Consider the following 21456-nt stretch of genomic DNA (forward strand, 5'->3'; position numbering starts at 1 on the left):
TCAAGTTTTCTATTTCTTCCTGTTTGAGTTTTTGGAAGTGTGTGGGTGCTGAGGAATTTGTCCATTTCTTCCAGGTTGTCCCGTTTGTTGGCCTAAAATTTTTCATAGTATTCCCTGATAATTGCTTGTATTTCAGAAGGATTGGTTGCTGATCGCTTAGATTCCACCCACATCTGCCTAATTTACCCCAATAACCACCAGAAGCCTAGCAGAACAGACTCTCCGGAGCCAAGCATAGACGAGAGGCCCACGGAAGAGGGTAGGAAGGGTGGAGAGGCGGTGCGCGCTACACGTACTGGTGGGAGGGAGCCAGAGCGGTGGAGGGGCAGCCAGCACACCCGGCAAGGAGGAGCCCCTGAGTCTGGCTTGCAAAAGCGGAGGGGCCGGATGGAGTGTGTTCTGACAGCCAGTGGGCCTTAACATCTGGAATGTTATAAGTCAATGGCTATGCTCGGAGAGCGGGAGGGAGAGTTGTTGAGCCCCGGACAACAGAGCTCAGCTTGGCGGGGAACAAAGGCGCTGGAAGTGCCATCTCCCTCGCCCACCCCCGGGCCAAAATCCCAAAGGGAGCCAGTTCCCGTCACGGAACTTGCTTGCACCCGCAAACACCCAACGCTGTGCTTATGCGGATCCATCCCTCCGACAGGTCTGCCTCCCTCCCGTTGCCACTAGGCCCCTCCAAAGCGGACCACCGAAGGCAAAGCGAGCTGAGCCTGCACCTCCCGCCCCTGTGCACCTTGCAGACCCACCCCGGCTAATACGCCAGATCCCATCGAAGCAGCATCACAAGCCTGGCAGTGTGCAAGTAGCCCAGACAGAGGCCACACCACTCCACAGTGAGTCCTGCTCCTGGGAGAGGGGGAGATAAGGTACAGGCCAGTCTGACTGTGGCCTCAGCGGTGGGCTGGGGGCAGACATCAGGTCTGACTGCGGCCCCGCCCACCAACTCAAGTTACTCCAGACAGCACAGAGGAAGAGCCCTGCAGTTCCGAGCCACTCCAGGGACTATCCAAAATGACGAAACGGAGGAATTCTCCTCAAAAGAAACTCCAGGAAGTAGCGACAGCTTACGAACTGATCAAAAACGATGTAAGCAATATAGCAGAAAATGAATTCAAAATAATAGCCATAAAATTAATTGCTGGGCTTGACAAAAGTATAGAGTCCAGCAGAGAATCTATTACTACAGAGATCAAGGGACTAAGAAACAGTCAGGAGGAGCTAAAAAATGCTATAAGTGAGCTGCAAAATAAAATGGAGGTGACTACAGCTCGGATTGAAGAGGCAGAGGAGAGAATAGGTGAATCAGAAGATAAAATTATGGAAAAAGAAGAAGCTGAGAAAAAGAGAGATAAAGAAACATGGCCACTTTGAAATGGTCTTACCGCTCTGCTTCTTTGAAGAATTCTTACTTCTTTCATAATTCTTCCTGAGAAGGACACGAGGTTGGGGTCAAATTTCAAATCCCAAAGTTGGAGTTCCTTTTGTGCACTCTTATTTCTGAAAGTTAAAATTTCCACAAATCAATCCAAATGAAATAAGCAGAGGCAATGATCCACTTATAAAATTCTCCTCTAGGGGCGCCTGGGTGGCGCAGTCGGTTAAGCGTCCGACTTCAGCCAGGTCACGATCTCGCGGTCCGGGAGTTCGAGCCCCGTGTTGGGCTCTGGGCTGATGGCTCGGAGCCTGGAGCCTGTTTCCGATTCTGTGTCTCCCTCTCTCTCTGCCCCTCCCCCGTTCATGCTCTGTCTTTCTCTGTCCCAAAAATAAATAAAAAACGTTGAAAAAAATTAAAAAAATAAAATAAAATAAAATAAAATAAAATAAAATAAAATAAAATAAAATAAAATAAAATTCTCCTCTAATCTAACGATGTCTTCTATTGTCCTCTGTGCTGACATGGTACCCTGAAATCATGATGTCTTCGCTCTGACATTTGAGCAGGGTCTTAGGATCTTTCTATATCATTCTCCCCCTCCAGACTTCCCCTAACTTTGCACTGACAGAAAAAAACAGAGTTGTTTCCTCCAAGATATCATTTTCGTCCCAACTGTCACATTTTAGTTGGAGCATCTGAGATGCCAGGGGTTCTACGCAGTCTCCGCTTCAGGACACACACACACACACACACAGAAAAATAACACTTACTTTTGTACAATATTCATGAATCTTCGTAACTCATGCTGCCTTTTTTTCTGGATCCAACCTTGTATGCATAGCCATGTCTCTCTTCACTCTGTAGTCTTTATGCATTTCATCTGTTAGACCTTTACAAAAAAAAGTTTAGAAAAGATATAGCTAAAGAAGCAAGAATAGTGTAAACTCTCTCGTGTAAACGAGAGAAGCCTTGACCACTGCACCTGCAAGAGGAAGAACCAGCAGAGAGAATGCAGCTCTGGGCCATATGGAGTATTATGAAAAGCCGGTACTTCTACATCCTAACACCTGGGGCTCAAAAGGGGTGGACTTCTCTGAAGACTGCATAAATCTGTAGTACCTGTCAGGTAGCATAGCTCAGGAACCAGCATTATAGGCTCATGGGGCGTGTCCTGTTGGCTCTTTTTCCATTTGCCTTTGCTGACCAAAAGCGGCTGAGTTAGGTCAGTGACCACTAGACCATGTTGCTGCTCAACAGAAACAAGAAAGAACACTGCTGTAACTATCAGTGAAGCCTCAGCAAAGTCACATAAATATGTACAGAAGTGCATTTTGGGGTCACCAACAGAGGCCTGGGGGTGTGCTGGTGATACGGTTTCCTCAAGTTTAACAACGCATTAAAGATACTCTTAATATTTTCTTAGATAGACGTCCCGCAGATGGCCTCTTTTTTTCGGTCAACACACGTAGCCAAGGAGAGCGGGATTCTCACAGACATTATATTGGGGGTCATTGTACGATCCTTTCACTACATATAAGTAAACCTATGACAGACTCTTAGGATCTGTATTTCTCACTACAGCACTGTCTTAAAGATTCCTCAAACATGCTTGAGAACTTTCAAGAGGATTCCCAGACGAAGGGGTGGGCAACAAACCCAGTCAACTTTTTAGAGTTGCAATTCCACATCTATTCCCAACATGCCTCCTGCATCATTTCTCCTAAACTCTCAGTCCCTGCTTCCAGGAGGAAGAGATATTTGCCAAGACATCCTACCCCTGGGCTGCAATTTCCGTGCCACAAACTGCCTTTACTCTCCAACACACAGCAATGGTTCTTCATAGATCCTTCCATGCCGATCAGCAAGGTCCTCATCAGTAGGAATTTAGCCACATGAATTCTGGTATTATCTGCCTGCTAAACATCCCGAAAACTTCAAAGGAGTTCCTACCCGCGACAAAACTTCACATCCAGTGTTCATGGCTCTTTTTCTCTTAAGCTGAACTATTAGTTTTAATTCGTATGATCTCATTGCAGACTATACGTGGGTTTTTTTCACCCTTAGAGTGGTCTTTAGTTATTTGAAAGACAGCTGGGATTCACCCCCATTTTCCTGGTTCTAGAGTCTTAAGGCCCAAGCTTGTGCAGGTGTCTACATGTGTGTAGAATCATGGCATCCTTTTAGGGCCTCATCTATCAAAACCTTTGGACGAGCTATTCTTCCTGTCAAAACTTTGGGAAACACGCCTCTTATTTCCCATAGCTGCCATGCAACATCCTAGAAGGATCTCCTCCTCCAACATCAACTTCTGCACCTAAACAGGAGTTCTGTGGTCCTTCTTTGAAGCATTATGAAATCTTTTTTGAAGGCCAGGATGGTACTTTCCTTCTGAGGGCTCATCGATCGATTCCAGGATTTTTCTAGAGATCATGACAACAGGACAACTAAATTGCCATCTGTCATTAGACTGAGTTCCCACCAGGGCATCCCAAGATGACCCAAATCGTTTCAAATATTTCAGCCCATATGTTTTTTTTTTTTTTCTCAATTAAACCTGTTGAAACCACAGTCTTAGGTTTCTTTTACATCCAAGGCTCCTGCCTATCAACTCGTGCCAAGAAGGTAGTTTGTCTTCATGTGACAAATCATCTAATTATCCCCAAACCCACTGCTCTGTGATGCCAGCATGTGTGAATTTACTACAAACTACATATATTTGAACTTCTATGTGCTAGTCATGGTATCAGACAGAAGAGGTATTTACAAGGAGCAAAACCAACATTGTCATGCCCTGGTAGAACTCTGTCTACAGAGAGGGGAGAGATTCATAAAATAACCACTCAAATACAGAATTCCGAATTGGGATAGATGCTATGAAATGCAAGAGCACAACAGAACAGGGGGACCCCACAGAGGCCTGAGGTTGCAGGTTGGTGTGGGGGTGGGGCGGATGTACTCTGGATACCCAGCACGGTTCTTCTCAGTCAAGGACATTTGAGGTCAATTTGGAGAATGAACAAGCAAATATCAGCCTGGTATCTCCATCTACCACCTCCATCAGAGCCTAAGTCAACCCCAAAGTCCCTAATCTTCTCACACCGACTCCCCCGTTGTAGTAAATAACTCTGGCATCCACTCACTTCCTACCTCTCCCACCCTAATCCCGGTCACCATTATCATTGACCTAAAGTGACTTAGCCACCTCCTCACTGATGTCTCTGCCTCCCTTTTTACCCACATACAGCCCGTTCCTTGTAATTAGACACATATCTGTAAAATAAAACATATCACTTCATCCATCTGTATAACATCTGACAATATCTCATTTGTCTCAGTGGACAGAACTTTATACAACGTGGCCCCCACTTCATCCTCTGATTTCGTATCCTACAACCCAAGGATGTCCTCCCCGCAACCATGTGCACTTCTTCACAGAATAATCTAGCCTTGTTTGGGATCTGGATACATCTCGCCCATCTGGAAAGTGGGGTCTTTTCTCTTCTCCCTCATTTGCACACAGCTTGCTCCTTTCAGACATTCACATACCAGCTTCTCAGAGCTTTCCATGACCACCTACTCTGAACCACCAGACACCGTCCATAATACCTCTCAATGTTAATTATCTGGATATATCCCTCATAACCCTTAGAACAGTCTTGTCTGCCGTATCTCTTCCTGCTGTAAGGATGCAAGTTCCTTAAGAACAGACAACTCAGTAGTCTTACCAATGTATACCCAAGATGTGTAATGGGCACTCATTAAGTGCTTTTTTGGACTGAATGAACAAGAACTAAGTATGAAGCACAAGTGAGGATAATGTAATAGCACCATCCCCTTGAAGGGATGCCAGAAGGCTGTGTAGCCTTGGTGGTTCCAAGTAGCCATGGTTTGGATTCCAGTATAAAAATACAAGCTGTTTTTTAAAAAAAATATTTATAAGTTCTTTCCATTTGCTACAGATATCTGTAATTCCTTTCTCTCATCTGCCAAAGCTAGAAAACTAATCTCGTCAACTAGTGTATCTTTGTGCACCAAGCTAAGTTTACTTAGGTTTTTCTGAACAGAGATTGAGGAATCCATGAGTTCTGAGATTCCGCACACAGCTGACATCTTTCCAGATGGTAATTGGTCATTTGTTTCTTCTTTTCAAACCAAATTCTATAGGGCTCAAACTTCTATATAAGGAAAGTGTTCACATATGAAGTCTTGCCATATCTTCTACCCAATGTTCCATCAACATGTTTCAAACTACCATAGCCTCCTCTTAGGCCCACGGGAGAGGCCATATTGGAGCCATTCTAACCATGTGACATTACCCCATATATGAGGCACTCGAATGCAAGGATAATAGATCTGTCAAGTTACAATACCACTAAGGAGAAATTTTATAATAGATTATATATATGTTATAGGTTAATAGATGATGTTATATTATTAGAATCTAACATACAGGACTCTATATTGCACATGTATTTTTATGAGACGTATATTTGACTACATAATAAGAACAAAATGAGATTTAAATACATTGAAAGACAGGAGATTTCCTACCTCCTTGTAGTAGTCTACAAAGGTGATTTCCTCACCACCTGATTTCTTAAACGTACTTCTGGGAGTCTCCTCCCAATTAATAGTATCCACTCGATAGGTTCTATTGTTATACCTGTGGAATGGTCACAACACATAGTATTATTCCCAACATATTTATGGCATGGGATCATGTAAGAAGTGAGAAGCTTTAAATCCTACAAGAAATTTCAGGATATATCCACTTTAGTAAATTCATATGACATATAATTCACCTATGTAAGGCTACAATCCAATGGTTTCAGTATATGCACAGAGTTGTAAATCCTATACATTTTCCTACCCACCCTATTTCACATGAATTGAATGATACAGTACGTGACCTTTCCTGACAGCCTTCTTCCACTTAGTGTGCTACTTTGCAAGGTTTATCTATGCTGTAGCATGATTGGTATTTCATTCCTTTTTGTTGCCAAATGACACACTATTTTATGGATATACATTTTTATTTTTCCATTTGTCAGTTGATGAACATTTGAGTTAACACCTTTGAGCTATTATGAATAATGAGATTATGGACATTCATGTATCAATTCTGGTAGACATTGGTGTTCCTTTCTCTTGGGTATAAAACTAGGAATAGATTGCTGACTCATATGGTGACACTATATTTAGCATATTGAGAAGGGCCATCCTGTTTTCCAAAGAGACCACACCATTTTTACTTCTACCAGCAGTATTTGACGGGTGGTTCCAACTTTTTCACATCCTTGCTAACACTTAATCTCTGCCTTTTCAAATTTAGCCATCATACTATGAAGGGGTATTTCACTGTGGTTTGGCTTTGCATTTCCCTGATGGCCAATAATATTGAGTATCTTTTCATGTGATTATTGGCCATTTGTATATTTTCTTTGGAAGCCTGTCTATTCAGATCCTTTGCCCATTTTTTGAAAGTTGGGTTGAAGAAATAAGTAAAAGTTAGGTTCTCTTTTAATTACTGACTTGGAAACATTTCTTACATATGGAGAAGCAAGTTGTTCCGGAGATATGTGATTTCAAATGTTCTCTCATTCTGTTCCTTTTTTTTTCTTTCTTTTTCTTAACTTTAAATTTTTTGTAACGTTTATTTATTTTTGAGACAGAGAGAGACAGAGCATGAACAGGGGAGGGGCAGAGAGAGAGGAAGACACAGAATCTGAAGCAGGCTCCAGGCTCCTAGCCATCAGCCCAGAGCCCGACGCGGACTGCGAGATCGTGACCTGAGTTGAAGTCGGATGCTTAACCGACTGAGCCACCCAGGCGCCCCCCCCCCTTTTTTTTTTACTTCAAAGAAAGGAAGTTTTCAATTTGGTGAAGTCCAATTTATGTTTTCCTTCTGTCATCCCTTCTCTGTTGGCATTTTATTTTATAAGGTTTTCTCTAAGCCAAAGTCAAGAAAATTTACTCCTAGATTTGCTTCTAGGAATTCTATAGAGTTTTAACGCTTACATTTAGGTCTATTTTTAGTTAATTTGGGGGATAAATTGGAGTTAATTTTGTATCTTCTGTGAGGAACGGCCAGGTGGATATCCAGTGGTCCCAGCAATATTTGAGGAAACGAGTATTCCTTCCCCAAGAAAGCGGTCTTGAAACTCTTGCTGAAAAAAAAAAAAATCAATGGACTATAAATGTGAGGGTTAACTCCAGGATTCTCAATTCTATTCCATTGATTTTTAGGTCTATCGTCATACCAGTATCCCACTGTCCTGATTCCGAGAGCTTTGTCGTAAATTTTGAAATTGGGAAGCAAGAATAAAGTTGAGGACTCCTAAGATGATGCTGGCCAAGCAGCTTTACACCCACGCTCTTCAGCTTAAAATGTCTGGTCTAGAAGAAGATTAAAAGTAAAACACTTCCGTCAAGTGGACATTTGCTAATGGATGATAATTAAGCCCTGATTTTTAAAAATAGTTAGACACAAAGCAAGAGAAAAGAAATTTGGAAGGAGCATATTCTGTTACATGTGAGAGAGGGTTCAGAGCAGGTGACTGGATCAACATCAGGAATCACAAGAGCAGCAAAATCTACAACTGAAACTTATCTTTCTCTCATGCTGTATAGCCAGATGAGAAAAGCGTGGATGGATTCTCACCATTCCCATGCTATTTCTGCCTCTGACCTTTATGTTTATTGATTTGAAAACTATAGGACCATCTCTTATGGGGGGAAAAGGTTCTCAAAGTGATTGGATAGGTTTTTAAAAAGCAGACTCACAGGACACCTGGGTGGCGCAGTTGGTCAAGTGTCCGACTTCAGCTCAGGTCATGATCTCATGGTTCGTGGGTTCGAGCCCCACATCAGACTCTGTGCTGACAGTGCAGAGCCTGGAACCTGCTTCGGATTCTGTGTCTCCCTCTCTGTCTCTGTCTCTGTCTCTCTCTCTGCCCCTCCCCCACACTCTCTCTGCTTCTCTCAAAAAAAATAATAAACATTAAAAAAGTTAATGAACACAGATGTAGAAACAATTGATCCAACTAATTCTTTAAAATTTCCATAGCATCTTTCCTTTGGGATTTGTTATCAACATGCAGTATTAGATCATAAGCAGTTTGCATTCGGAGCAGTTTGTGGTTCACATCAGCACAGAGGGTAATGCTGGTTTCATACTCAAGAATAGAAGCACTATATCCAGGCCAGATTACCAGCCTGCAAACAGAAGACATTAGATGTAAGGGTCAAAGTCCAAGCTCTGAACAAGGAAGCAAGCGTCCCAGGGTTGGAACTTGGGGTCAAAAATTGGTGCTTAGGAGTCAAGCAGTTTCAATTTCTTATTTTGAGTAAGAACTGATCTTTTGAAGGACCTTTCCAATAGAGATTTACCTGATGGGCTAGTTATAACTCTTACACTCTCTTCGTTAAAACATATTGTTACCACCCACAGGCTCACACACCTATAGCCACACACATGCGTACGTATGTATGTATGTGAGAATATATAGGATATAGGTGTATAAATTATAAACATATACACAATATTACACATACATACATGTAGCTAAATACTTTCAATCATAGTAATTATAAGAGAAATTTATTATCCAAATTTTAGAAGATTTAGACTTCTTATGAGGTTTATATAACTACCGAATACCTCAAGGTTTATGCTTATCATTCTAGGACTGTAAGAGTGAATCTTTTCACTTCGTTTCAAATTTACATGAAATTCTAACTGAATCATTCATGGCCAGTGGGTACCACTGAAAAGACCATCACTTAGAAATCCTACTGCTTCAAATGAGAGTCACTTTCTCAAATGCTTCTATGATCAGGTCTGTAGAATGTGAAACTTTCCACTGTGTACTTACGATTGAGGAACTCCGTGGCCTCATTCTCGTTGTAATAGTTGCGACCAACTTGCTTCAAATCCATCATCTTCAAAATTCTAGAAATTGGAAGAATGGATTTCGTGGCAACCGCAGTGAATATTATTAAGATTAACACGGAGATACACTGGGGGAAAGAAATCGATCAGTGACTTTGTTTTACAAACGATTAACAGGAAGTGCCTGATAAAACAAGGAAATGACATTGCAAGGTAGATATTAAGGCCCCTTGAACCTCCATTTTTCCCTCCTTTACATAATCTACAACAAAGGGTCATGGGAAGGTCATCAGAAGGTCCTGCATCCCCAGAAATGAACTGAAACCTCTTTTGCAGACTACGTGCCTCTAATTTTCGTTTTCACTATTTGTGCATCACCGTAAGTGTAGACCACCAAACAAATGTACGGGTGCCTGCTTGGCTGAGTCGGTTAAGCACCAGACTTTGGCTCAGGGCATGATCTTGCACTGAGGGCTCAAGCCCCGCACTGGGCTCTGTGCTGGCAGCTCGGAGCCTGGATCCTGCTTCAGATTTTGTGTCTCCCTCTCTCTGCCCCTCCCCTGCTTGTGCTCTTTCTCTCTCTCTTACAAAAATAAACAAACATTAAGAAAACAAATGCACATTTACTCCAGGAGAAAGAGGCATCGCTGTGCACAGTTGACATCTGCCCCTCCCTAGACAGGGAGCAGGCATGGGATGTGGGGGTAGGCAGGAAGAACAATGTCAACAATAAGCCACAGAACTCAAGCACATCTAGGTGAGGTTCAAGTGCTGATGCATCTCAAAGATCGCTTGCCCTCCCAGAACATGAGCAGACCTCGAGAACACAAATTCTAGGACCAAACAGCTATGTACAGTGCCACTGACACACTAACATACAACCAAATCTCAAGCAAATGAAATCTCACAAACACACTTGCTAGAGAGAGTGTTGTAATAACGTAAGCAGTCCAGTGAGGTGGGTTTGAGTCACTGAAGAATTCAGTGATGACCTTCACAATCTTGTTGCCCCACCGGCTGACCAGTTCTGTTTTCTGAGGTAAAGAAACAACAAAAAGGTCTAGTGCTCCTTCCAAGGAGAGGACGCTCATTACTGGACCACAAATCAACAGGTCACTTGGGTGTCTGGCAGGAGCAATCTTAACCCCCAGAGACACAGGCAGGTAGAATATACGATTTAGGAGACCCAAATGAGGGTCCGAATTGAATATTTACAATGATTTTTTTTAACTTAAACAAGCTCCTGTAAATTATGCACTTGCTAAATAAATACAGAAGTTTATTGAAGTGGGGTGTCTGGGTGGCTCAGTCGGTGAAATGTCTGACTTCAGCTCAGATCACGATCTCACATTTTATGGGCTCTAGCCCTATATCGGGCTTTGTGCTGACAGCTCAGAGCCTGGCGCCAGCTTCAGATTCTGTGTCTCCCTCTCTCTCTGCCCCTCCCCTGCTCACACTCTGCCTGTCTCTCTCTCTCTCTCTCTCTCTCTCTCTCTCTCTCTCAAAAATAAACGTTTTAAAAAAATAGTTTTTATAGTCTATTGAAGAGGGTCAGCTGGGTGGCTCAGTCAGTTAAGCCTCTGACTCTTGATTTCAGCTCAGGTTATAATCTCATGGTTCAGGGGTTTGAGCCCCACTTCAGGCTCTGTGCTGTGTCAAACCTGCTTAAGATTCTTTCTCTCTGCCCCTCCCCCAATTGCTCACTCTCAGAAATATTAAATTAAGGAAAAGAAATGGAATATTAAGTCCTTCCAGTTCTGTGTGTGTGTGCGTATGCGTGTGTGTGTGTGAAGTTTTCGAACAAGAAATAAAAACTTTTTCAATACTTCGTCAGCATTTGAGCCCTATTTGCCATTGGAAAGGTAAAAAATATATATTTTGTTCTTAAATTCATTTTAACCACCAAAATGAGGCATGAGGGAACATCAGTGATAGCCAAACACGGGATGTGGGTTTTGTTACAAATCCTATGGGCAAGAGATCGAGAGGTGTCCATGAACCATTGTATGAAAAAGGTATATTTGCTATAATACAGGGAGAATGTGAGAGAAAGAAAGAACAAAGGTCAAGAAAACGTCCACTAACAGGAGTGCCTGCATGGCTCAGTTGGTTAAGTGCCCAACTCTTGACTTCAGCTCAGGTCATGATCTTGTGGTTTGTGGGTTCAAGCCCTGTGGCCCTGCACAATCAGTACAGAGCCTGCTTGGGATTCTCTCGCCCTTGCTCTCTGCTCCTCCCCTACATGTGCTTTCTCTCTCTCAAAATAAGTCAATAAACTTAAAGAAAAAGAAAATGTCCAATCACATTACTTACCCTGCTTTTGTAGTTTATGAGGCAGTAATAAAGAGTTCCCATCTAATGTGGGACACTGTCCAATTACATGTTTATGCTGGCAGAGCAAATCTGTACGAACTTTTCCATCTTCAACCTCTGGCATGTAATCAATGTTGTACTTATACGTGAGGAGTTCAGGGCGAGAGGTCACTCGGAAATGGTTGGTGAATAGCTTCACCACTCTACCTTGCATTCCTGCAAAAACCGAGGCACATGTCAATAATGAAACAAGTTGACCAGTCGCTCCCAAAACAATGGAGACACCACAATCTTGAGAGCTTAAGTTAGGTCAAACCAAGACATGAACAAGTAACGAACACTTATACACACCTGATGCCCAGAATATGTACCGGCCTTTTAGAGGAATCCTCACACAAACATACATTTAGAGTTAAAACAGGAGATTAAAATATTAAATTAACAGTAACAAGAGATCAAAAGAAAACCTCTTGTAACACAAAGCTTCCAAAAGGGGAGGGCGAGTGGGGAGCCACTGTTTGTAATAGTGTTTAGTATTAAAAAAAAAAAAAGGCTCAGCACAACCAAAGAACTGGGTCATTTGATTTTAGTTGCTATAAAAGGAAAAGAAAACTGGCGAGTACATCCAGGTCCCTAAAATAGGTCTCTATTTCTGCAAAGGTGGAGGTTATTACAACATGAGAGGGTGGGAAGGTACCTCCACTCACAGTGATGGGGTGAAGCTCTAAGATTCTCAAACACAAATGAACCTCAGAACAAGATCAACACGAACAATTCTCTAACGCTAGGTTGTCAAAGGCCACCACACCTGTTGTGGAGTCTTTCACATGTTCCAAGTACTGTCGGGTATTCACCACCTGGCCTTGAAAAATGGCTCCAAGACCCCTTTTCCCCTTCAGCGACAGTGCCTGCAATCCAGCCCCCCGCTGAAGTTCCTCTGCACAGAAACAAATGCAAAAACCATGAATTTTATGGGATAAAAAACAAATGGAAACGTAAACAAAGGACAATGTTAAGTACAACTTAAGTTGAGGTGGTTGGAGGTAGAAAAGAGGGTTGTCAAAGGATCCAAACAACAGTAGTTCGGTAATGGATCACCAGAGAAGGTGAATGTTACCCAGAAGCCTTTCTCAACAAGACCCCATTCCATGTCAGCGGCTACCCAAGCACCACATTCATTGCTGCTATGGCGTTTGCCTCCTTTCATCCGGTATTTGCTCAGAGTGCAAGCTTCTTCTAATCAGAAACTTTGTCCTTTCTCTACCTTCTTTATAGGCTAATCACCTGGTACCAGAGTGCCCTCTAGTGGGCATCAGAAAATGCTGACTAAATAAACAGTCCTTTCAAAAAAAAATGCATGAGAGGTGTTTGAGTGGCCTCAGTGGATGAAGCTGAGGACTCTTGGTTGCAGCTCAGGTCATTATTTCACAGTTCCTGAATTCGAGCCCTGCATCAGAGCTCTGTGCTGACAGCATGGAGTCTGCTTGGGATTCCCTCTCTGCCCCTCCCCTGCTCTTGCTCTCTCGGTCTCTCTACATAAACAAACTGAAAAAAAAAATTATCAAAAGCCAGTTTCATGATTTTTTTTTAAAACAACTGATCGATTTTTTTTAACAGCAACTGGGAAAGGCTCTCATGTTATTTTTATCACACTGTAATATTCATCTAATTTAACTATTTTACAAGGTGACTATTTGAGCACAGTGCAAGGCAATCTTTCACAGATTATGAAAGACACCTCCGTAAATGGGTAATGGGTCCGTAAATGGGTCCATGCCTTGGGTTGCACAAACTGGTTTTCTTCAAAATGTTACTTCTGGAAGCTATTATCCCTAGCTTATGATGCTCTTATACAAACACAGTCTGAATTTCCATAATAGAAAATCATTTCATTTTACACATAAGTTTTTAAATGATTTTTATCAAACTCTCAACTAATTACTGACACACCCAGCAATCAAATTTATCATATTCAAACTTCAGTGAAAGAAAACACCAAGCATCATTCATTAGTACTTGCTACATACAGTGTACTTACATAAAATATTAAAAACCCCTGAGATGTGACATAGATGATAAAAATAGGTGTCTTAATATTGTATATTCATGTTTATCACGTCGTCTTACGGGGTCTGGATTTTGTCTCAGTTTATTATAAAAGTATCTACAACAGAGGATACCAAAAACAGAGGAAACAGGAGCAAAATAGACAAGTGGGAACTCAACCTAAAAACTTTCTGTACAGCAAATGAATCAATCAACAGAATGAAAGGCAACTTACGGAATGGGAGAAAGTATTTGCAAACCATGTATCTGATAAGGGGTTAATTTAAAAAGTATAAGGAACTCCTTCCTGCTACTCAATAGCCAAAAAACCTAATAACCCATTTTGTTTTAATGGGGAAAGGACCTGAATCGGCATCTCTCCAAAGAGGACATGTAAATGGCAAACAGACATATGAATGTAGAACCAAGCAAAGTACAGAAAACTGGGTATTACCAGAAGGTGGGATGTGAGGGGGCTGGTTGAATTCATGGGGGACAAAGCAGACCCTCGGGGAGAAGTTGCCGCTGAATCAAAGACCGGAAAGAGGAGACTGAGTTACAAGGTTATACGAGCCATAGGTAGAGGAAAGAGCAAATCTTCTAATGTAGAAACGTGCAAGAAAGAACAAGGTGGCCGATGTGACTGCTACAAGGTGAGCACGAGGTAGAGAAGCTTAGGTCAGAAAGGTGGTGGGAGAGAGGCCATTTTTTTCAATGTTTATTTTTGAGAGAGAGAGAGAGGGAGGGAGGGAGGGAGAGAGAACAAGCAGGGGAGGGTGAGAGAGAGAGACAGAGAGACAGAGAGACAGAGACAGAGAGAGGAAGACAGAGGATCCAAAGCGGGCTCTGCACGGTCACACTTGGGGCTCAAACCTACAAACCGTGAGATTGTGACTTGAGCTGAAGTCAGGGCTTAATGGAATGAGCCACCGGTGCACCCCAGGAGGGAAGCCATCTCAAAGAATGCGCCTCTGACTGAGAAAATGGGAACCTTTACAGGATGCCGGGCAGAGGAACTGCATGGACCGATTTATATGGTTCTGTGTGCTGGGAAACAGGCACAAGGAAAGACCAGGGTGGAAGCAAGAAGACTCGTTTGGAGACCACTTGCCACGTGCAGCAAGGGATGCTGGTGGCTTGGACCAGAGGGTAGGAGCAGAGGTGGTGACACATTGTCAGATGCCAGATATCTTTTGGAAAATTGGGAGACGACAGTGTTTCCTGGATGTTGGTGTGCAGGAAGAGTTTGGGGTTGAGAGAGGAACCTAGGGCGGATGCAAAGACTTTCGCCTGAGCACCTGGAAGAATGGAGCTTCTTCAAACGACAAGTCTGGGAGGGAGAATCAGGAGCTCAGAGATGTCTGTGGGGTGTTAGTTGCCTGTTTTGAAGTCACTTTCAAAGAGGGGTCATTGGCTACGGCCAAGCTCTTTAGAAACCTTTCCATCCACTCGGGTTGAAGGGAAGTCTATTCGCATATGAGAAAACGCATGAGAAGGTAGTAGTAGGGGAAGAAGATAAAGCATCTTTTGCACCAAGGAGACTGAACAGGCTGTGGAGGCTCCAGGCGGCGGAGGTGCGGCGGCTCCCTGCGGCGGGGCGCGTTGAGAGGGCGCCCGACCTCGCCCGCGGCCTCGGGCTCAGGTCCTGGCCCGGCCCGACATTGCTGCCCAGAAGGGGACAGACCCTGGAAGGGGGCACAGTTATGTTCGACTTCTCTAGGTAGTTGTCTGGTCACCTTTTACAAACCAGGACTTTGAAGAAGGCATCAGGTTGCTAACTACACGTGTTTTCCAATCACGCCCCAAACACTGCTAACTGCCAAGTTGCCAGAGAAGGATCCTGTGGTAACAGGGAACCTGGTAAAACATTCTTGGAGATGTGCAGAAAATTATTGACTAGGATTCTTTCCCCCCACACCAAGTGACAGGTCACTGTGGGTTACCCTGCTTGCTTGTAGGAGTCCGGTGTGCACGGAGTTCACACCTACCGCCTATCCCCATGGTGCGCGCGCGCGCACACACACACACACACACACACACACACGCGCACACACACACACACACACACCCCGACACCCACAGGCACACACACCCAGGGCTACCGCCACCCGAACGGGTCACCCACCCCTGACTCCGCTGACACAACTCACCTTCGTTCCTGCCTCCTGAAGCATTAGTCTGATCTGTGGGGTTTCAGTTGCCTTCTTTCACGCCCCGTAGCCTAGGGTTCCTCTTCCAGCCCCGCAGCGCCTGAGCACTGACATCCGCGGGGTCAGAGGGGCAAAGCTCCTCTCTGAAAGGGCCAGCCTTTCCCGGGACTGGCCCTGTACCTGTACCTGTACCTCACCGAGGTCACCGAGGGGCAGTAGGACTAGCCTGGCCTCCTTGCGGGACGCTCCCACAGTCAGCAAGGCTGGCCCCGACCAGCCCCCACCCTCATTTCTAGTTCAACCCTGCTGGCCCAGCCCCTTCAGGCACCGCCTCCATCCGGGCCCAAATGAGGCCTACCTAGTAGCGCACCTGGCGGTTTCAAAGGTGCTCTGAGTCTCAGGGGGATGGGCGTGGGTGGTTCTGCCTGCTCTCCTGCCCCGCCCAACCTCCCCCACCAACCATCCCCCGATTAACCTGCCAGTGACTTCACCCAACGAAGTGCACATGGAGCTCCAGAAACTTTGGCCCTTACCACTTAATATTTTAACCAGTTCCCCACAGCTCCCAATAAAACTACATTGTAACCACTGGGACTATCCTTGGATCCAAATCTAGGCTCCTTCATCATCCTCTCCTTGGCCTAGATCCCTACAAGTGGGTTTGCAGTGATTTGTAAGCTTTTAAGCATTGGTGTAATTAAAAAAAAAATTTGTTGTTGTTGTTGAATCAGGCTTTTGTCCATTGCTTCTGAGTTTCTGTCACTCTTTGACTTTGCCACTTAACACTGTTTTTTTAATTCACTAATTCTTTAATTGTTGTAATTGCATTGTCTTGCATTTAAATCCTTGATGCACACACTGGATACCCATTTCATTGTTAACTTTTTTAGTTTAATTCCAGTTAGCGTAACAGCATTGCATTAGTTTCCAATGGACACTCATTTTAACTCAGAGAGTTATCTGACACCATTTCTAAAATAATCCTAACCTTGCCCCTGCTTTGAAGTGCCATCGTAATTCTGCAGAAACCTGTGTGTTCCTTTGGCTCTAACTGCAAACTCAGTTCTGCTTTGTCTGGTGTACCAGTAACACGATGTCTTGTTCCTTGATCTTGAAAGTATTCTGAGCACTAGAAAAGCCTAAATTGGCTAAGCACTTGAAAATCCCTGGCTGTTCCTTCAAATGAGTTTTCGAGTCAGTGCATTAAGTTCCAGTATATAATCAACACTATTGCCTGGTGACCTGAGGTTGGATTGAATTTAGACATCGATTTAGTTCTTCTGAGTTGCAGAGTCTTCACTAAGGTTTTCCTGGAAAATCCTTGTGCTCATAAGTGATTCCAAGGAAGATGTTTAGGGGTATCCCATTGCTGTATAGAGAGCACCCTGGAAACTGGCTCAGGTGCCCTCTGGTGGGGGCCATGTCAATTGAGTGTTCTGGTTTCAGATTCTGGTTTCTCTGATGAAGGTAGCCTGAGAGAGGGTGTAGGGAGAAGAAGAGGAGAAAACTCTGGAATAGCAAGTTGGATGAGACTCCCAGACATCACTTAGGATTTGGTGTCCTGCCCTGAGTCCAGCCCAGTCCTTGGGTATAACAGGTTCTTAGTATTAAGCACACCTGAGATGCATCTTTCAGTAAGGATCTACCTCTTCAAGGCACTTGGGACACTTCCCAGTAAGTCTTCTCTCATGCCTTTCAGAAAAGTTGTACCATTTTCTGCCCATTGGAATTGACGGGTCATGCACTGAATTTGTCCTGAGCTCCATAGATTCTACATCACTACTTATGACTGGCCTTTCACCAACAGAATAGAAGGGCCTCAAGAGAAGGATCTATTCTTTCTCTTCTCTTTCTCCAATAGAGATAACAGTACCTGACCAGGACTAGGCACTCAATTCATATGTTAAGAGAGAATCGATGCATGCATGAATGATTGATTATATTTAATGATGAATTCCTGGGAAATCTGACTTATAAGTCTTTTGTTTTCTTTAAAGTTTACTTATTTTGGACACAGAGAGAGAGAGACAGACAGATATTGAGTTGGGGAGGGTCAGAGAGAGGAAGACAGAGAATCTGAAACAGGCTCCAGGCTCTAAGCTGTCAGCACAGAGCCTGATGCAAGGCTCGAACTCACGGACCGTGAGATCATGACCTGAGCCGAAGTCGGACGCTCAACCAACTGAGCCACACAGGCACCCCCATAACTCTTGAACATTTACTGCATAGGTGGGCTCAGGCAAAGCAACGGGCTCCCAGTTATTACGGGCAATTCAACTGGGCAGAGGATGGGCTTGCCAGTGTTCATCTAAGAGCTGGTGGTCGGACGCTCAACTGACTGAGCCACCCAGGCGCCCCTGACTTATAACTCTTATAAACAACCCCAACTGCCACAGAGTTAATCTGATTATCATTACCTTCCTGATGACATGCAGGAATCTGCCAGCGTTCTTTCTGGGCAAAAAAAAAAAAAAAAAACAAAAAGAGAAAAAAGAAAAAAGGAGTGGAGGGCAGTGGGAGAGAAGGTGGTTTTAAGTTGGAAAACTGGGGACACACAGTCAAAAAGCGGTAGACGACTAAATGCAATTTGGATATACAGTTTGTACATATACTGGATCTACACACACATTCGTGCATGAACTTATGTATGTATGGATTTATTTACACCTGAAATGAGAAAACACAATCACACACCAAAATAAACCTAATGGAAGAGGCTGGCAAAATGGAGGGTGAAAAAACTAAGGTGGTTCTTTAAGAAATCAAGAGAGCAGCTAAGCGGCTAAACCACCAAGAAGCCTAATTAAGACAAAAAGAAAGCGCCGAGGATCTGTGCAAAGATAATGAAGAAAGGATCACAGGGAGGGAAAGGATGAGAAGAGGAATAATTAGCAGGCCTCTGCAAAGTGATGGGGAAACCTGGGTAAAAGGGATGGCTGTCTACACCACCTTGCATAAAATCACATCAAGTGCTCCCTCTCTGCTTCCTTCATGTTCCCCTCCCACACCTTGTTCCCACGCCTCTGCTTCTAGGAGAAAGATCACATGCTACACGTTCCTACCCAAATAAACAAAGAGCCACGAAAGAACACACACCCATTTCTGGAGGTGATGAGTATGTTTGGTACCTTCGTTACAGTGATGGTATCACAGGGAGTGCATAGGAGAAAATTCATCAAGATGTATACAATCAATGTGTGCAATTTGTTGTAAAAAGAGGGAGACAGAGAACATAAAGTTAACGCAGCAAATGTTAACAGTTGATGAATCGCAGTTAACAACTGATGAATTCAGTTGATCAATATATCAAGATGCTTTGTGCTGTGCTTGAATTCCTCCGCCCACCACCCCCACAGGTTTCAAATTGTATCAAAATTAAGAGGCCTAGAAGCTGTGGAGAAAGCATTTGTGCATTCCTACTTAGCAAATGCAGGATGTAATCTGTCAACTGAGAGAAGAGGCAGCGCTGAAATAAAAACAAAGTTATTTATTTGGGGTCTCAGAATTGCAGTTTGGGAAAGACACATGTGGGCAGCAACCAAAAGAGTGCCTCTACCCTCCCCACCCCCATCCAGGGAATAAAAGTCAGAGGTTTTTGAAGACAAAAGGGAATGCTTGTATATGTCATTTACTAAGAATTCTGATGACCAAGATTGGTGTTGGTGGCAGGAGAGTAAACTTGGTGACCGTACCTGGTTTCTAAGGCTATCACTAAGCGGGTCTCTCACTATAGCAAGCTGCAGGTGTTTGGGCCGAGTCCCTGGAAGAGATGCAGTTTGGCCCGGTTCCAACATTTGTGGTTCTCCTACCGGTGAGGATGTGCATAAGGCCCATCTCCTTACTGGCCTCTGGCTCCATTGGAAAACCTGCTGACATAAGTGACTATTTCATTTCACCTTTCACAATGTAATAAATATATTGAAGAAGATAATATTGAGAGGCCAAAAGTGAAGCTTGGGCTCATGTCCGTGTTGTGGTGAAAGCAGGCAACCCAAACCCTAAAGCCCTTAATGCAGTGGCTGGCACACAGTAGGTCCTCAATATACGGTTCTAGTATATGGGGGGGGGTGTTGGTTACCAAGCAACCATTTCACATTCTCTGGGCTCCCCGGGGACTCTCACTGGAGATAGTGGGGTGGTGGGATTGTGGCTGAGACTCCCCTTGCCCAGCAAGAAGCAGGCGTAGGTCTCAGGCCAGGCCAGTAGGATGCTCCGTCCTTGGAACGGGAACCTCCAACAGCTGGAGCTCCTTCCGCCTGAGTGGTGGCACCCTAACCACTCTGTCCTTGCCAGGCGACTATTCCCAAGGGTCTGTCTTTCTGGAGCTGCCTTGCTTTCAGCCCAGTCCTCCAGGCCCCCCTTGGACTCGGGGAATGCCCATTATCCTTCCAGCTTTTCTTTTCCCTAGGCTAGTCAAAATCATCTTCTCTGGCTTATGACACCGACACATGGAGACAAGGGACTCTGAATCTCCTCAGCAAGAGGGCTGCTCTGAGCTGTCCCCAGTCCTAGTGACCGGAGGGCTGAAACCCGGGGGGCTCTTGAGGGCAGGATGCAAGTCCTTTAAGCGGACTTCAAAGCCTTAACGGGACCTTGGAAGACTGCCAATCCTTCTTGTTCATGCCACTCCAGCCCCACTGGCCTCCTAGCTCTTTGTCCCACCCAGTGGCACCCTGCTTCCTCAGGGCCTTTGCACTTGCTGTTCCCTTTGCCTGGAATGCTCTTCCTCCAGAAATCCCCCAATCTACTCTTCTCTTCTTTGCTCAATGGCATCTCCTCATGGGGCCTCCCTCAAGCACCCTACTTCAAAAATACACCTGTCTCCTTTGCCTACTTCAGTTTTCTCCAGAAACTTCCAACATACCACATCATCTGCCTATTTATTTTTCTGTCTACTCCTACGCCCTGTGAGGGCAGGCTTTTGCCCAACTTGCTCACTTCCGTATCCTCAGTACAGTAACCTGGCCTGCGCCAGGTGTCAATAAACGTTTGTAAACCCGAGTTGCCGTCTGGGTGGACGCGGTCAGGAACCTGCTGGAACGAGCGTTGGTCGCAAAGGGTCTTGGCTGACTCAGTCCTGGCAGACAAGTGCCCTCTTGGGGTCCTGGAAGGATCCCTCTCTGCCACGCTCCCAGTGACCTGCGTGCGGGGGAGGGAGCCACGCAAGGCCTGGCCAATCTGGGTGGAGAGCCACTGTGTCTTGGAAGACTCAATAATAATAATACTGATGATGAGGATGATGGCAGCTTTTATGGTTGCGGGTGTTTTTTCCTAGGTCTCTGTTAAGTGCTTTATATTCACTATCTCGTTAATGTCTGGTATCGTTCCGAAGAGGTGGTCCTATTACATCCATTTGATACATACACATATATTTTAATGTTTGTTTATTTTAGAGACAGACAAAGCACAAGCGGAGTCGGGGTAGAGACAGAGGGAGACAGAACCGGAAACAGGTTCCAGGCTCTCAGCAGTCAGCACAGAGCCCGACGCGGGGCTCGAACCCGCGAACCGTGAGATCATGCCCTGAGCCGAAGTCGGACACTCAACCGACGGAGCCCCCCAGGCGCCCCTATTACATCCATTTTAAAGATGGGAACCCTGAGGCTTGGAGCGTGTCAGTAACAGGCTGCACCGCCTCACGCCACTTCCCTGCAGCCCGGCCAGGAGCTGCTCTGGGA

The 21456-nt window shown here is 44.5% G+C and overlaps 1 protein-coding gene and 1 long non-coding RNA gene across 2 annotated transcripts in view; one reads left to right on the top strand and one right to left on the bottom strand.

Moving 5' to 3' along the window:
- Positions 1–8251, top strand: part of LOC105260390 — a 31776-nt gene extending 23525 nt beyond the window's left edge. Inside the window, exons 27-29 of the mRNA XM_045051619.1 lie at positions 137–259; positions 673–836; positions 7625–8251. Coding sequence (XP_044907554.1) covers positions 137–259; positions 673–758 — 209 coding nt within the window. The 3' untranslated portion in view covers positions 759–836; positions 7625–8251. The remainder of the gene's footprint in view (positions 1–136; positions 260–672; positions 837–7624) is intronic.
- A 23-nt stretch (positions 8252–8274) lies between these two features.
- On the bottom strand, positions 8275–16214 carry LOC109496973. Its single transcript, XR_006593585.1, has 5 exons — positions 15779–16214; positions 12391–12519; positions 11583–11798; positions 9253–9397; positions 8275–8593 (listed from the first exon to the last, which is right to left on the bottom strand). It is a non-coding gene; the product is annotated as an uncharacterized LOC109496973 (long non-coding RNA).
- Positions 16215–21456: the final 5242 nt, after the last annotated feature.

Source organism: Felis catus (genome assembly GCF_018350175.1).
Source record: "Felis catus isolate Fca126 chromosome F1 unlocalized genomic scaffold, F.catus_Fca126_mat1.0 chrF1_random_Un_scaffold_34, whole genome shotgun sequence".
In the NCBI taxonomy this organism is placed as follows: domain Eukaryota; kingdom Metazoa; phylum Chordata; class Mammalia; order Carnivora; family Felidae; genus Felis; species Felis catus.